The following is a 17,621-nucleotide window of genomic DNA, read 5'->3' on the forward strand; positions in this document are numbered from 1 at the left end:
ATTAAATATTAGAAACAAATATTTTTTATAGAATGTTTAAATAACATTTGAAAAATATTTCGTTTTGCTTTGAAATATTTACCGTTAATTGACCAATGAAAATTGAGATAATATGTTATAAAGTTTGTTCACATTTATTAAAAATAATATATTAGTAACTTTTGGAGTGTTAACGTTGTTATATATAGGTACAAAAAGTATTATATAATAAGAAAATTATTAATAACTTATTTGTTTCATGCTAATTAAGTATTAGAAACAAATATTTAAAAAATAATATTTAAGAAATATTTGCTTTTGATCTGAAATATTTAGCAAACATATAAATATTTCCTAAATATGTATGTAATATTTTGTGCTATCTGGGTATAACTCATCGGTTAATGAAGTAAAACTCATTTATTAAAACTAGTAATTCATTTACTAAAACTTTGCGAGACCTTTGGAATTTTTACACCTAAAAAAGGTCAACATTTTTTTTGAGCAACGTTTAACTGCTTTGTTCAAACAACTAAAAAAAGTCATCTAGATTTTCCCAGCAGCAGTACTGAGTTTGAAGAAATTCGACGAATTTTCTTGTAAAATCAATCTCTTAATTAAGTTAACGAGTTATAACTCATCGGTGAATGAGTTATATTATAAGTCATTTATTAAAGCTTTACGAGACTCGAGACTGAAATTCGCACATCTAAAAAAAAAAAGTTGTTCCAAAAAAAGTCGACAAATTTTCTTGTAAAATCAATCTCTTAATTTTTCGCATAAAAGATTCACTTTGCCAGTATTTTACAGTAAAACGTTAAGAAAAACGCGGATTTTTTGTTTAGAGACAGTATTATTTAGAAGTATTGACCTAAAAGTGAAGAAACCCTAAATTTCAAGTTTTCAAATAAATGATTATAAACTTTCGCTTTTTCAGTTCGGGCAAATATTTTTGGAAAAAGGCCCAGAAATGATTATTAAGTTTTGTTCATAATTCAAAGCGGCAAAAAGTTTTTCAATTTGTTTTGCAAAGCGGTTAAGACGGCGGGTGTTAATATAATTTTATAATATAATCAAATTTACCTTATCATTTTTCACAGAAAATTTTAATAACACAGTATTTTAAGTAGAGCTAAAAAATACTGCGGTTTTTGCGTCGAAAGAATTGCTTAATTGATATTTTGTTAAAACTGGAATGACTTGAGAATTTAAAGGAACTTTACAAATCTTCATAGTGATGAGGGCGGCGAATTTTCCAAATAATTTTTCGTAAAGTTTTACTCTCGTTTTTTCAAGATAATCATAATTACTATAATATAATTTTTTTGGCCGCAGTATAAGGAAAACTGTTTTCCTTTCTTTTTGTATGCCATACTTTATTAGAAATTAATAAAACATATAATGTTTTCAGCAATTCGGTTTTTACTCCTGCCATTGTGGATCATATAACTTGTAAGAAATATTGGTGGAGAAATGCCCTTTATATAAACAACTTTTATCCGCGAGCTGAATTTTGTATGCTCTGGTCTTGGTATATGGCAAACGATACGCAATTTTTTGTTGTTGCTTCCATCCTACTGCTTACAGGAATAAGGTAAAATTTGTTAATGATAAAACGAAATTGTTAAAGCCACAAAATTAATACTTTTTAATTTTAGTATATTTAAATAAATGTGGAATGAAGGATGGGTTTATCACAATTTGTATGTGGTTTTAGGGGAAATAAGCAACTTAAATGCGTCGCTGCATCAATATCTATTTTGCTTCTCTCATCATGGCTGGCGACATTTATTTTAGCAATCAAACATGATTTTGTTGCTAAAGTACAAGAACCCTTCGCTTTGTTCGATGAACTTTATGATAAGCCATGGATGCGTATCGGGCCGTACTTGATAGGCATGATTATAGGTTTGTTAAAAAAAATGACTAAAAAGTTTTTCTAAATTATGGATTGATCTATTTTAGGATACGTATTATTTAAATTAAATGGAAAATTAGTATTTACTCCAGCAGTGGTGATATTGGGTTGGATATTGTCGCTCATGTGTTTGGGGTCATTAGTTTATGGTTTGGGAAAACATGGCTTGGCGGTTCCAGCGTCAGCATTTTACGTAAGTTTTATTCAAAATCAAACATTAATTCGAATTTACTCGCTTCTTCAAAAGACTAAAAGGTTTCTAAAATTGCTGAAAAAGGTAATTCGCTAAGAACCATTTTAGAACAAAATACAGCATATGATTTAGCTAAAACATAACTTTTCATCCAAAAAGTTTGGGTTTAGAAGGATGTGGAAATCGATTGAACAAACCGTTTTTTTTCGGAATTTTAAATTATAATACACTCAAGTGAATTCAAATAATTTTCATTTTCAGGCTGCTTTGGGCCATACAGCTTGGGGCCTCTGCTTAGCCTGGATAACAGTGGCGTGCTGTTCAGGTTACGGGGGCCCATTTAACGTATTGTTTAGTTTTAAATTATTTTTGCCCCTAAGCAAATTGACTTACGGTGCTTATCTTGTACACCCGACCATCATGTTTCTTACAAGTTTTGCACTGGATGGTTCTTTGCAAATACACAACGTTTTAATGGTAAGTTGAATAACCTTTCAACAGACAACAGGGAACATTTTAAATTTTTATTGTAGGTGGTGATATTCTTTGGAAATGCAGTGCTTTCGTTTATTTGCGCATTTGTGATTTCATTGGCATTTGAGGCTCCTGCTATAAATCTGATGAAAATTGTTATGGGGTGAAATAAAATGAAACATGTGCTTGAATAAAAGTGAACACCTAATGTTTAGTTTTGTATTTTATTGACCCGCGACTAAAAATAGGCACTGAACAGCTGGTCTATTAATCTCTCTTGGTCTTAGTCTAAGTATTCGAAGCAAAGAACGAAATAAAAAATTAGTTCAACAAAGAATTTTATTGCCGACTCGGCTGTAACTTTCACAGAATATTCCCATCCAGCATAAATCACCTTATTTGATCCTTATCTTACAGAACAGACAAACTGGTTCACCCAGTTTCAACCCTAGAGGCCAAAAGAAAGTGATTCACTCTGAACATTTGGAACAATCGCGTTAAAATCCTCGAATTAATAACTGACATTTACCGTATACATTATGGATACTTATAACGAAATAACATACAGCTCTGAAGACATATTCCTAACTGGATCTAGGGAGAGATAAATTACTATAGATATTGAATTAAAAAAATATCAGTTATTTCTGTTAATCTATAGTCGCTATAGTCCGGAACCTTATTTACACAATAACTTCACTTCACTAAATAAGTACATATTTGAACAGTTTCTTTCACACGTCTTAGTAGTAGATTGCATTCATCTAAAAAAAATAGAAAAAATATCGAATGAACCACAATTTATCGTTTCTCATAGGTTGGAGTGCAGTGAAATATTCGCTATTAATAAGTAAAACACCACAAAACTACGCACCATCCAATAATTTGACACAATCATCAAAAAAACAACAACAAAAATGGCCATCAGTATGTGTTAAATAGCTGAAGCAGATACAGCGGTGTTTTGCTCATATTCGTCATAATCTTCATCTTCAGCTTCGGGTTCATCAAAGTCAGCATTTTCATCAGTGGAATCATCGGGATCAATATAGGTGTTTGTGGACGGAGAAGCCGATGGCGAAGGCCTATTTAGACTCTACAAACAGCGGTTAGTGTGGATTAGTTGGGTTAATAAGCTGCACAAACATTTAAATATTAATCTACATAAAAAACGTATCTTTAGTTGATAAGATTATTTAAAAACGTTACCTTTGGTGGTCGCCAACCGCAGCCTGGTAATGGTAATCCATCTGGTCCCAATGGACAGGGTGCATCCAGTCCAGGCACTCCTTGGTCCCCTTTATCACCTTTGTCCCCTTTTCTGCCTCGTTTTCCAAGAGGTCCCTGTTGAAAAAAAGCATTAATATTCACACCCTCTCCTAACTCAATGTTCACACTTACAGAATCTCCTTTAGGTCCTTTTTCTCCCGAAGGACCCTACAAATCAAGAAACAGAGTAAATGACTGACTAGGAAACGAAAAACAACGATTTAGCCTCATGCACTCTTAAGAATTGCTGGCTGAAGAGGTACCACAAGCGTTAAAATGCCAAAGACATTTGAATGCGATGAATAGTGAGTATTTAGTACCTCATGACCAGGAATCCCATCGGTACCCTAAAATGAAAAAAAAAACAGGTTAGTGCAAATACTACTTTAAATTAAAATTTTACAAAATTTGGTATTGGGTTTGTGTTTTGCGAGGGGTGAAAAATTATAAACTGAAAATTGCCAATTAAATTTGCTTACTGGGTGACCGAATAACAGTCCGGATCTTAAAACTCCGGCTTACTGGTTTGTAATTTTTTTTTTTACCAAAGTTGACAAAGTTTGTAACGGTTTGCTTTCTATGAGTATATTTTTCGATCTAAACTATGTATTTCAAAAGTAAAACAAAATTCTTAATCAATAAAAAATCAAATTTGTCCTCTGTTATATGGTAGAGATGTCGCTAAATCAGTAGAATTAAAGAAGAATGATAAAAACCAATAGCATCTGAATTGAAGAATATTAACAATTTAGCAATAAACCGGATTTTAGCATATGTTAGGAGCAAAAGCTGGTTTGATTGTATGATCGTATAGAAAACCGGTTTTCACTGCAACACTTAAAACTAGACGATAAAAGTACAGTAACAAATAAAGATGTAATCGAAATTTACTGGATAAAATTGAAATGATTTAGCGAAAAAAATGAATTTAAGGTCTCAAAAAAAATTTCAATAGGGCTCGAGTCTGAAAAATAAATCAGGAGCTCGATGAACTACGGTTCCACTTTCAAATCTAGATCACAATATATTATGTTCTCCATGTTAAAAAATTGTTTAATGTTACCTAAAATGGAACAGAAGCTTTTTCCATCAAAGATAAAAATAAATGAATGGAGAATTATAAATTAAATTTTGAACAGCGAATTATTCAGAACAAAAACCATATGTAATGGATCCAAAAAATGTCCACTAGTTTATTTTTTTTAATAATTCACGGTTTAATAGAACATATATTTTAAAAGGTCTTAAAATGTTTTTTCAAACGAGATGTTAGATTTTTAATATATGTAAATAGATCAGTATACGGCGGCTATCTATCTTTATTCAGGCACCCAGTAGAAGTGTAAAAAATAAGGTTCACTTGCATGTTGAGTAAAACTCGGAAAATTCAGAAACAGCTAGATTGAAATTTTCAAAAAATTAACTGCTCAAAACACCATTCAGTTTAGATGTTCTACATTTAAAGTAGGAACAGAAAAAAATGCAATTTTTGTTCGAAAATCCAATATAGACAACACATAACTTAATGAAAAAATATTTTTAAATTCCAATGTGATAAAAATAATTAGTCTTATGTATTTCTCACCGGTAATCCTGGATCTCCTCGTTCTCCTTTGGTGCCCGGTTCTCCTTGAGCACCCTGACGTAGGAGATAATAATAGTTAAACATTTAAACGAAAATTTTAATTTCGTTTATTTATATATTTCTGTGCTCCGATGTTAATATTGTTTGAGTTGGTTTTTAATCTTTATGTTCCATAATTATTTAACTGATACTTACTTTCATACCATCCAAACCAGGTGGGCCCTGTGAAGAAAAATATCTAAGAAATGAGGTGCGAAATGTGAGCTTTAACTGTAATACTATATGGATGAATCAGTTAATGGCAGCCAAAATGCTCGGCACTTCCCTGAAAATTGTCTGAACATGCAGTGCACTCACGCAAACTTATCAAAAATGCTTGTTTCTCGGTTAGTGAGGGAAATTATTAATTGTAGATTTGAAATGGATTGTGTATACAGTTGCTTCTCTGAAAACATGAAAATTAGATTTTACGAATAAGTAGGTATATTTGCATTTTCTGAAGATGAGACTTTTCAAAAATATCTGGATACTTGACACAAAAAGCGTCGTTAAATTACACAAAAGGTTTAGCGTTGAAAATGCAAATATAATTGTTAATAATTCGAAAAATTGTAGGCAAATTATATAGTACCTTAAAATCTTATCTATACTCACTTGGAGTAATTCTTAGGGCTTAAGGAAATAATATGCAGGCGAAATCAAACAAAATATCCTAATTGACTAAATTGTAGTAAGAACGATGCAAATAAAAAAGAGGAAATTGTAAAATAAAGTTTAAATAAAGGCATTGTCACATTTCCGCACATGCACATACATTTATTTATGGGCTTCTTTTCAATACATCTGCTTCTTAAAACCTAAAATAATATTCCCAAATTGTACAGTTAGATGGATTTTGGACATTTTTAAATATCACTATTTCTATGTTTTTTTTGTTATTCTTAAGCGAACCAGACCAACACGCATTCAAAAATATTTGCAAAACTCATGTAATATATAAAAAGTCCATTGAACGTTATCGCCATAAGTACAAGGGAAAAAGTGATTTCGAGAATTTTAAAACATATTCCAGATTAAGTGAGCGAAATCAAGGTTTTCCCGTTTTACTTAGGATGTTGTTTATAATAAGACTCAGTACTTACATTTTTAATAATACTATAAAAATCAGTCACGTAGAATTATAATTAACCTGTATATTACTTACAAATTCTAACCTATTATAAGACACCTATAAAAAATGTTAACATTTATTTTACAAACTTTTATATAACATTACAAAAGGTAGTTTGGAAATATGGAAAATCCCATCTTTACAGTAGCGCAGAATGCAGAACGTTTGTGTCAAGGAAGATTACAAAGAATACGAATACGAACATAGCAAATACAAAGAATTAAAAAATATATGTTGCTTCAAAGAAGTTTTACAATTAAAATTCCCAACACATGTACAACGATAAATAATTAAATACTATTATTCTAGTTTAAGTATAATTAAGTAAATTTTTATGCAAGCAGCTTAAAGTTTGGGAATTCAATGATTTCATGGAATCTGATCACTTATATATGTAAGTACTCTGTGGACGCAATTATTGTATTACAGCTCAAGAGAAACTGTTGGAAGTGCAAGCCTATGAAGGAATGTTTACTATTTCTATTTTTAAGGTTCTTAAAACTGCAAGTAATTATAAAGCAAATGAAAGTTTTCGATCAAATAAAAATTTATTCTCTGTCCGCTGATACCTTATACAAGGCGTTAGTAAATGCAGAAGCACATAACATTAAAGGTGTGTAAATAATATAAAAAAATTGCAATTATAAAAAAACAACCACAACTAACAATGGAAAATTAGTTGCTTACTAGAAAGAGTTTATGGTCGGGCGTTTCTAAACTTATGAGGCCTACAAAATGAGAAAATTCGTTTTCTGAATCCAAAATTAAGCAAAAAACGCTCTGCTTTTTTGTTTCTGCACTTCTGTTTTAAAATAATAAAAAAATAATAAGAGTTTTTCTTTGCCCAACTGAATCCTAAATGTTTTGCAACAGTTTCCAGAGAATAATTTTTATTTGGTCAACACTTACTAGGCTTCATTTAGAAACTTTGAATGCAGAACCAAAATCGACAAACAGGAAATCAACCATAATTAATTAACCTTTGATCGTTGGTAACTACTATTTTTACACTTAATCTGTTAATCATTAATTAATAAATAACACCTACTATAGCAATACATACAGCTTTTTAGTAAATATAGTAACATGTTATTATTACAATATTATTGAAATAATTTATACATGGTGCATTTGAAATGTGTGTACTCTGCCCGAGGAAAACAGAAAATCTCTGCCAGTTTTCGATAATTACAAAAGTGATAATTGATATCGGTAATAAGCCATTAACAGTTTACAATTATATTGAGCGCACTTTCAAGGCAAGACTAAAGTGGACTTGAAACATTGAAATATTCCAATAATTCAACGGAAAAGTCCCATAAGAATTAACGATTGGAAATAAATATTGCATAAGAGATCGAATTAACTTTTCATATCAAAACCAGTCATTCAACTGACATTCTTACAATCCTCATTATTAAATAGAGAAATAACCCACATTTTGTTAAAATTTAAAGCAGAGTAAAGCACATTTCCAAATAGCACTGATCGAATCTATTTATATGGTCGCCTGAAAAATTCGCGCAGTTCACTTCCAGAATTACCAGCTTCTGTTATTGTCCTCCTAAAAGATCCTCATAAGTGTGTTGCAAAATAAGTATTTTGGCGAGCTCATCCAATGGAATTGATGGCAGATGCCTCAATCAATCAATCACTTAACAAAATTGTCTTTTTAGGCAGTTTAATTCACCATAATGGTTCTGATAAGGCTTTATCTCACTCGGGCGATCGGCGATAACACAGTTTGAGTGTGTTTATTGTGTTAATGGGGTTGAATGTTAATATTTGTTAAGTCACTGCATTGGAAAACCCTGCTCTAGTCCTAGTTATAATATGATTTCCTTACCATTGCACCAGGTTTTCCGTAGTCTCCCGGTCTACCACTTAGACCCATTGGACCCTTAAATAATTTAAAAAAATCCCTTTATAACAAAATATGACACAAAACACGTCCAGTATTAAAACTCTGTTGGTCCCCAAATTAAACTATTTCTGTTTTCGTAAAACCCCGACGTGCATTAGAAATATGCAGGCTTGTAATTAAGACTGAAAAGTATATACAAAAAGAATACGAAAACAATTTCTAACTGATTCTGATGAAGGAAACCCAACATTTTAAACCAACCACTTTTCCAAAACATTTAAATTTTGTTCTGTTGTTCAAAACATATGCCAAAAATGTAGTTTAGTCGCTTTTTAGCTAATTTTTATGGACCGTGAACCTCAGTTTTTTCTTTTTAGTTAATAACCTTAAATAACCCTTTAGTCTTTATGTTCATGTTTAATAATAATACCTTAACTATGTCTAGATATTTCCTCTCTAGCTATCAAGTTTTTCTTTCGAATATCTAACGATTAGTTTCTTGTCCCTTTCTTTCCATGCCAGCCTTCCTTTCAATCAAATTCGAATCTAATAAATTCCATTCCAAAGCTGTTTCACCAATTCAATAGTTTATTGATTTTTGTGTAAGTAGCGAAATGTAAACGTTACTACATACAAACTGCTTGCCAGAGATAATATATGAGTTAAAACTTAGATCAATTTAAAAAAAATTATAAGTTTCATCTATTTAATAGTTCGTTTTCCCCAGATTTAGCAAGTTTTTTTCAGAACTTTTTCAATATTGTACACTATTGCTTTTTACAATAAATTGCTTACTCAAGTGGAAACAACCAAATGGAAACAAAAAGGAATTTGAATCAAACGGAAACTGACCTGATAAAATATTCTTTCGACACATATGCAAAACACAAAAATAATGGTTTCTAGATTTAAATTTCATACTAAAATCAAAGAGAAAGGAATAAATGTGATACAAACCATAATGTCTGGGCAGTGGATACCACTTAAGTGCAGCTGTTAATTGAATGGACATTCAAAAATATATATGTATCCTTTCTGTAAAGTGGCCTTCAGTATGAATAAATGCAAAATTTTAAAAACAGTTTTTGTGGGATTCGTAAAATCGCTTTGAGCCACAGTCTACTTTATTTTTAACAATGTCTTTCATCAAAACCGCTTTTTCGTTAATATGATTAGACTGAACAGCTGACGATTGCAGAAAATTATACGTCTGTCGTTTCGGGACGCTTAATACCAGTTCTAAATGTTTATTTTAAATATTTTATTAACAAGCGCTATTACAATAATTTAAAAAACAATTAACTGATAAAAGAAACACACTTCATACAGAGAGTTTCCAAAGGGGCATAGAATTTTATGAATTAAATATCGTATTGCCAAATAAGGTAGACCTGTTCCCGTATGTATAAACCTTTATTGCACATATTATGAAGGTTCCATATGGCATTTAATTTCATAATATATTCACTGCATACAGCTTCTCAGCTTCAAATACAGCGAATCTCATTAATGTTTCAGTATTGAAAATAAACTGCCTGTCGACGTTTTTTTATAAGTCACTCTTTCCCTCCAGATATGCATCGATGTTATTGATGTTGTAGATGCTGATGGCATAAATTCAATGTACCATAACTTTATGTTGCATTTATCTTTGCTACATTAACTACGAACTATCAAAATAAGATTCAAGAAATATTCAAGAGATTATTAATCTGGTATGTTACAACACTTATACAGACGGGAAATAGAACGTAGATTATACATGTGGCCAAAGTAACCAAAAGTATTTGAAACTAATTGCCCGCTTTCAATATTGCTTATTCGAAAAGCAAGTAATATTTTGCTGGATTTATTACGTAAAACCGATTCAAACATTTGGCCTGTTCCATATGCACCAGCTGATTTCGAATAAAAATATTCAATTCCACAAGTTATATTACAACGAGCAAAAGTTTGTTTAGCATTTTTTTGCTATTTGCTGAGTTGTTATGACAAACTAAAAGTACATAAAACAATTATTTAAAATTTTGAGAACAGTTGATTTGATGGAATTGATTAATTGAATCGCAATTATTCAATATCTTGTACTTACAGGTAAGCCCATTGGTCCTGGATCACCTTTCACACCTTTTTCACCCTATAATTTACAAAAAATCAACATTAGAACTCATATAATTAATTTAAAGGCATTTATAATTTCACTAATTTCATATCGATAAATATTTGAAGAATAAAATTTAGCGTACCGGTTCTCCTTTAATGCCATCCATCCCCCTGTCGCCTTTGATTCCAGGTGGTCCTTGCAGTCCTGGTGTGCCTGAAGGACCTGGAGGCCCTGGAGGTCCCATAATCTAATAACAATTTTCAACAAAATTATTTAACAGACGCGCACAATATTCGAATATACGTTCAAATTGGTACAAATCAATATCCTGTAAAATACTAATAAAAAAATTTGATAATGGTTAAAGTATAACAACAATTACAAAAATAATTTTTTGCCTAATTTAATGTAAGACTATGATATGTTTGAATAGTAGGAATTTATGTCTCAATAGGTTAATTCAACACACACACACACACACACACACAGTTTTTAAGAATAAATTGGAAACCCAAATGTTTAATAAAATATTAATAAAATGTATAAAACATACATTTCACAGGTCACAATTATCAGACAAAATATTGGAGACGCAATATCCCTGGAAAAAATATATTATAAAATTGTAACGCTTTACTTATGTAAACTGCACATCTAAAATGAATGCTTAATTGTTATTAAAAATGTTGCAAGTTCTCTAGATGTGAATCTTTTGCCGTTTGGTTGGACCTACCATCAAGCTCGATATTTCAAAAAAAAAAAAAATTCAGAAACGAAAATATTTCGCTTCAAGTTACCTTTTTCGAGTAGAGACCAACTTGAAACGAATGACAAATTAGTAGAAAAAAGTTATTGAAAAAGCATTTTGCTCGATGACTCGTAACGGTTGCATGTCTTAACGTCTGTAACGTTTTTCTGCTCTTATGTTTGGAAATTTAAAAACATTATTCACATGAATTATCCATCAGACTTTACTTTACGCGGATTCTACTTTACAGTATTCAATCAACTATTGCTGATGAAGTTCTTAGCTGAACTTACCATTTCTCCTCCAGATATTACTTCTCCGGTGCCATCACCCTGAAACAGCATGGGAAAAAGTACAAAAAAGACACTGTAAATACAACTGTGGAGTGTTAGTGATTTTAAAAAATATCGCTAAACATTAGCACTTAGCAATATATAAATATTTACCTGTCGGCGCCTTAGTTTCTTGTATTTCTGGAAACAAATACGAATATAAAGTTTGTACCGAGAAGATAATGTTTTAAAACTAATAATCTCAATTTAGGTGTAGAAAACACTATAAGCAAAAGAGGCAATTTTATTTTTTATATACTAGAAAAGTAAAAATGCAACTTTCCCTATGCTGTTTTATTAATTTCAAATGTATACGTGATTTTAAAAAAATTAAACAAAATAGATACTCACAGACTCTCCTTTTTCACCTTTGTCACCTTTCTGACCTGGATAGCCGGGGGGACCTGGAAGACCTGGAGGTCCCATCAAACCGGGCGGCCCAATATCGCCATATTCACCTTTTTCACCTTTAGGTCCCACCAGACCCTAGAAGTAAATGTCTATAATAAGTAAAATATAACAATTTAAAAAACGTTTGAAAATTTCGAGTGTTGGAAAAATACAGTTTAGTTATGGTAATCGATTAGAACGATTTAAGAAAAATTGCGTTAAACATTGGCGACTTACCGGTAAGCCAGGAGGACCTTGTGGTCCAGTTTCTCCATTCGTTCCACCTACTCCTGCAGGGCCTATTAGACCCATGTCTCCTTTTGGTCCTATAAATGATTAAAGTGTTTTAGCAGTACAGACAGTTGCTTACTGTATTTATAATTGCTGATGCACAAATAAAATATTTAAAAAATGAGACCGTAGATCTATTCGCTTGTCGACAGTTTAATCCTGATTAAGAGCTGTTAGTATTTGCCAAAGAATGTTACCCCCCATTAAAACTTGTATGAAGTGGAACGACTTTAGTACCTGGCAAACCTGGAAAACCGTTCAACCCCAAATCTCCCCGGTCTCCTTTGTGACCAGGCATACCTGGTTCCCCTTTTGCGGTTCCGTCTTGACCCTAAGTAAATGTTTTCGTCAGCGTATAGCTTCATATCAGCCAGACCATATGAAATTGAAAGTGTACACTCAAAAAAAGTCTGACTTTGTAAACTTAAGCAATATCTACACCGACAATTTCATATGAATCTACAGCAAACATGCCTGGATAATATACGAATAACAACATAAATAAGATATTGAAAAAAAAGGAGTACTAAAATAACTGTACAACTAAAACAAATAATCTAGTAAAAGTAAAAGTAAAAGGTAAAAGTGCATAAATATTAATATACATATGTTCATCTATATACAACGACTAGTAATACTGTTCTAAAATAATATGTGTATGCTAATGTGAATGGTGAATAACCCGGCTGATTTGATTAATTAACTTGAATTATTAATAAGTATGCTTTCGCTATAAAAATTATGTGTATTTCTCTTGATTCTTCTGTAAACAAAAATTATTGTGCCTGCCTAAATAACGCAGTAAACACGCGAGCACCACCGCCGTTTTTCGATAAAATAGATCTCTTTTAGAAAATTCCGAAATCAATCCAAATCTGGTCATGAGGACCTATTATTTTTTTTTGTTTTTTACAAGGTTTGATACCCAATATATTAATATTATTATTATGAATTACAACAAATTTTTACGGCCTTGGGTGGTGCGCGACGAGTATAGAAGTAGAAAGCAATTGATTTATGAGGGAGAAATAATGTAAATCCTCATGTTGGTGTTTGATTATCATCGATTTTGTTTTAATGGGATTTCATGTGTCGGATACAATCAAAATCATAATTTACGTAATGTGAAAGCAGCCTGTTCACGGCCGTAATGTCGCAAATGTAATAAAACCACTGGTTGGTGTACAAGCAAATTGCTAAAACGCGTGACGTTACACAAAATGTTAGTTAGCAAGTGTATTAAGCAATACTCATGAAGGATGTCTGGATTTTTACCAGTTTTACTGAATACTTTTAGCTGAAACTGATCCATACATCTTGTACATTTACATACATTTGGTTCACTATAATAGCTTAATAAGTGCTAGGCTACAGATACATACATGATTTTACAGGTGGTTCGTTGTAATAACAATGCTTTTGATTTTACAAAATTCACTGTATATCCAATAAACATTGTAAAGCTCAATTAATCAATGTAACATCTGCATTAGTTTCAATTAAATCACGCCACACTGCTTGCATTCATTATTGTCCGGTTTTCACATAATTAGAATGTGTGTTCACATAATTAGAATATAATCTAGTATCTGAAATGTACGAGTCTTTCGAATTTATCGCATTATTTAATTCTTGATTCATATGCAAATTGCCCCATCTTTGCGTTAAAACTATGTTGTCCAAGCAAAAGCTATCATCAAGCAAGCACATATTCTACAGAAAAAATAAGCACAATAAAACACATGCTCATAATGCCGAAGACCATGCAACATTTACAAATCCTTCCCGGTGATATGAAGCTATATGCAATGAGGTATGTCATTTTGTTAATTTTGTTTAAATAGTTCTCGAAGCTAATTCAAGATGTTTTACTCAAGTTTTAATGTTTAATTAGTGGATTCTTTGGCTTGGGTTAGCTTATGGAGAACTATAGGCCAAGATAGAGAAACAGTATCCAAGTACGTTACCCGTTTACCCCTCTTTCCACGAGTTCCTTTTTCTCCAGCGGGTCCAGGCGGCCCAAGGGGACCAGGTTCGCCTTTCTCACCTAATAAATTTCTATTAAATATCGATCGTTTGTTGATCAATAATATGTAAACAATTTTCGGTAGATATTTCTTCAGCAGATTTTCGTAAATTCCTGTTAATTTATTTATACCATAATTTAAAGGACACAGTACACCACATTAAGATGAATCGCTGATAAGCAAGCTATTTTGAATTTTGGAGTAAGCTAATAAATTGTCCGTCAGAAATGTGTTGGAGTTTTTGAAATATAAACCACAGCAAATGGTAAAAATTCCAGATAAAATTACCTAGATATGAATGAAGTGGGTTTCAGAAATGTATTATTAATACCCTGGTGGAATTTAACTGTTAGGTTGCTTAGATCTCAATGTATTGGTTCAATTCAAATAATAACAATAATTCACTGTCCTGTCTTGCGAACTTTATTCAACGGCTGCTTTCCAAATACTGTCTAAAACCATTGTATGAAACAATGGTGTGTAAACTTCGAAAACTTAAGATGATACAAAGTTAATTAAATAGAAGAAAATGAATCATCAATACTTATTATACAGGGTAATTCACAACCTTATAGACACAGAGCAGGGGCGTGTAGAGGGCCTCAAAACAGTTTCCATTTAAGTGTTTTTTGAGGCCCATGATACAGGGTGATGCAAATGTTGTTGAATTATTCATAAATTCGCGTGCTAAATCATTAATCCGCTTTCAACTGGTGCGATTCATTAAGTTATTAGACCTAAATATTTAGAATGTCAGTTGACGAATCAAGGAAACACTTGGAAAATTCATATCAAGTTTCATTCATATATGAAAATAGTTCATATCAAGTTGTAAATCAGTATTATGTTATTTTAGGTTCTAAATCAGTATTATGTTATTTTAGGGATTATGCAGGATGGTTTTACTAAGACCATCATTTTGAAAGTTTTAACGTTTGTCGGAGCATTTCCAAAAATCTCTAGGTTTAAGCGCTATTTTACCCGAAATCGCCTTACCTACGGCTAAAGGGTCTGAACTAGCCTACGTTAAAAATTTGAGCAAATTTTTTCTTAAACCAAATTTTTTTGAAACTTTAACAACTTGTTAACCAATTTGACAAATAAATGAAATACGGTTTTCGGGTAAAATAGCGCTTAAACCTAGAGATTTTTGGAAATGCTCCGACAAATGTTAGGACTTTCAAAATGATGGCCAAAATGATGGATGAAAACCATCCTGCATAATCCCTAAAATAACATAATACTGATTTAGAACCTAAAATAACATAATATTGATTTAGAACTTGATACGAAGTTATGAATTTTCAGGTGTTTCCTTGATTCGTCAACTGACATCCTAAATATTTAGGTCTAATAACTTAATGAATCGCACTGGCTGAAAGCGGATTAATGATTTAGCACGCGAATTTATGAATAATTTAACAACATTTGCATCACCCTGTATCTCGTTAACCATGGGCCTCAAAAAAAACTTTTATGGAAACTCGATTTGTTTTGAGGTCCTCTACAAGCCCCTGCTTTGTGTCCATAAGGTTGTGAATCACCCTGTATATTTAATTGTAAAAGTTGCAAGTGCTTTAAATTTTTATAACATACTTAAAAGTACAACGATCAATTTGACAAATAAATAAAATACAGTTTTCGGGTAAAATAGCTCTTAAACCTAGAGATTTTTGGAAATGCTCCGACAAATGTTAGAACTTTCAAAATGATGGCCTTAGTAAAACCATCCTGAATAATCCCTAAAATAACATAATACTGATTTCGGACTTGATATGCAGTTATGATTTTTCAGGTGTTTCCTTGATGCGTCAACTGACATTCTAAGTATTTAGATCTAATAATTTAATGAATCGCACTGGCTGAAAGCGGATTAATGATTTAGCACGCGAATTTAAGAATAATTCAACAAAATTTGCATCTATTGAAAACGTTGTTTTTAAGCGCCATTCCGTACCTAAAATTTGCAATGAAGTAAAGTAAAACAAAATTATACCTGGTGGGCCGGGAGGTCCTGGAGGTCCTTCAATAATCCCCGTGGGAAATTCAACGTCACCGTTAAGAGCTGTCGTATAGCCTCGTTCTCCTTTGTCTCCTCGATCTCCCTAAAATGAATCAAAATATTTGCATCTCAAAGCGCGTAATTAAAGCGCTGCAAAAAGGTTTATAGGATCGTTTAAAGCATGGCTCCATCATGGAATCATTCAACTCGCTCAAGTTCAAAAGTTAATCAAATTTTTCAATTTTACTTGTTTGAGAAATATGACTAATTGAAAACAAAATGCTCATCATCTACTAAACATCGTTAACAAGGAACAAGCTTTCTGAGAAAACTGTTTTAAGTTAATAATTCGTGTTAAAGTCAAGATTATTTGAAGCTTGGAAATAGTTTGTGTTTTTTGAAGCTTCTTATTTTATTATGAGAGATTTAAATATCATTCATAAGTTGTTAAATGTTTCAAATGTTTCTGGGTTTAGTTACTATTTTTCAGGTCTTCCCTTTAATATCAAATCTTAGGCCTAGGTTACAGTGTGTTGAGTTGCGATTTTGAGTTCTTGCCGCTCTCGGAGTTAATGAGTTACAACTCATCGGTTAATGAGTTATAACTCATTTATTAAACCTGATTAAAGCTTACTGCGCCGGTGCGCCGAATGTTTATAGTGCCGGCCACTTCGCAAAAAAGATTGTCTGAAAATTGGTAGAAATATCCTGATATCGTATGTTTAACATCAATATTTTACATTGACACACAGTTTACCTTTGCTCCTGTTAATCCATCCATTCCAGGTGGCCCAGGCGGACCTACAGGTCCCGCATCTCCTTTTACACCAGCTGGGCCAGGGTCTCCAGGCATTCCTTGTCGCCCATCATTACCGGAGGGTCCCTCAGGACCGGCTGGTCCGGGAGGACCTGGAGGTCCTGGTTCTCCAGGTTCACCCTAGGTAAAGAATTTTATATAGCAAACGCAGACTTTGTAAGTTACGCTAATCTACTCTACATGCAGATTGAAAAACTTACCGAAAGCTACGTAAAAGACCTTTCATTTTTATCTCTACTGTATAAGTATCATTTGGGATGAATACAGTTTTAATTGAATAAGCTTCATTGGCAGGATGCAATAAAATTAATTTTAATACAGTTTCTACTTGGAAGACTTGTGATAAGAACAATATTAAAATAGCAAACATGCTAGTAAATCTGCTAAGCTGATGTTGATTTTTTTATTTAGCCAAAATTAGAATCGATTTAACCGATCGAGAATCAAATCAATCAGA

General features: G+C 32.1%; 2 protein-coding genes across 21 annotated transcripts in view; one reads left to right on the top strand and one right to left on the bottom strand.

The window, feature by feature from the left end:
* LOC109539303 (nose resistant to fluoxetine protein 6) overlaps nucleotides 1-2,778 on the top strand; it is a 17,823-nt gene extending 15,045 nt beyond the window's left edge. The window contains exons 9-13 of the mRNA XM_048660720.1: nucleotides 1,391-1,573; nucleotides 1,697-1,887; nucleotides 1,945-2,090; nucleotides 2,352-2,567; nucleotides 2,624-2,778. Coding sequence (XP_048516677.1) covers nucleotides 1,391-1,573; nucleotides 1,697-1,887; nucleotides 1,945-2,090; nucleotides 2,352-2,567; nucleotides 2,624-2,731 — 844 coding nt within the window. The 3' untranslated portion in view covers nucleotides 2,732-2,778. The remainder of the gene's footprint in view (nucleotides 1-1,390; nucleotides 1,574-1,696; nucleotides 1,888-1,944; nucleotides 2,091-2,351; nucleotides 2,568-2,623) is intronic.
* Nucleotides 2,779-2,889: 111 nt separating this feature from the next.
* LOC109539304 (collagen alpha chain CG42342) overlaps nucleotides 2,890-17,621 on the bottom strand; it is a 133,008-nt gene continuing 118,276 nt past the window's right edge. For 13 of the 20 annotated variants that reach the window (XM_048660809.1, XM_048660796.1, XM_048660791.1 and 10 more), the window contains 18 exons: nucleotides 17,105-17,284; nucleotides 16,342-16,450; nucleotides 14,286-14,365; nucleotides 12,556-12,649; nucleotides 12,265-12,353; nucleotides 11,989-12,123; nucleotides 11,752-11,778; nucleotides 11,599-11,643; nucleotides 10,700-10,804; nucleotides 10,546-10,590; nucleotides 8,436-8,489; nucleotides 5,614-5,640; nucleotides 5,419-5,472; nucleotides 4,154-4,180; nucleotides 3,966-4,001; nucleotides 3,774-3,908; nucleotides 3,439-3,660; nucleotides 2,890-3,328 (listed from right to left, as the gene is read on the bottom strand). In XM_048660809.1, coding sequence (XP_048516766.1) covers nucleotides 3,499-3,660; nucleotides 3,774-3,908; nucleotides 3,966-4,001; nucleotides 4,154-4,180; nucleotides 5,419-5,472; nucleotides 5,614-5,640; nucleotides 8,436-8,489; nucleotides 10,546-10,590; nucleotides 10,700-10,804; nucleotides 11,599-11,643; nucleotides 11,752-11,778; nucleotides 11,989-12,123; nucleotides 12,265-12,353; nucleotides 12,556-12,649; nucleotides 14,286-14,365; nucleotides 16,342-16,450; nucleotides 17,105-17,284 — 1,404 coding nt within the window. In that variant the 3' untranslated portion in view covers nucleotides 2,890-3,328; nucleotides 3,439-3,498. Of the gene's footprint in view, nucleotides 3,329-3,438; nucleotides 3,661-3,773; nucleotides 3,909-3,965; nucleotides 4,002-4,153; nucleotides 4,181-5,418; nucleotides 5,473-5,613; nucleotides 5,641-6,128; nucleotides 8,490-10,545; nucleotides 10,591-10,699; nucleotides 10,805-11,598; nucleotides 11,644-11,751; nucleotides 11,779-11,988; nucleotides 12,124-12,264; nucleotides 12,354-12,555; nucleotides 12,650-14,285; nucleotides 14,366-16,341; nucleotides 16,451-17,104; nucleotides 17,285-17,621 lie in introns of those variants that run through there. The other 7 variants (XM_048660734.1, XM_048660746.1, XM_048660819.1 and 4 more) reach the window with 7 other exon arrangements.

The sequence above is a fragment of the Dendroctonus ponderosae genome, unplaced genomic scaffold (assembly GCF_020466585.1).
Source record: "Dendroctonus ponderosae isolate FM_Combo_2020 unplaced genomic scaffold, Dpon_F_20191213v2 Dpon_F_20191213_1, whole genome shotgun sequence".
NCBI classification, from domain to species: Eukaryota; Metazoa; Arthropoda; class Insecta; order Coleoptera; family Curculionidae; genus Dendroctonus; species Dendroctonus ponderosae.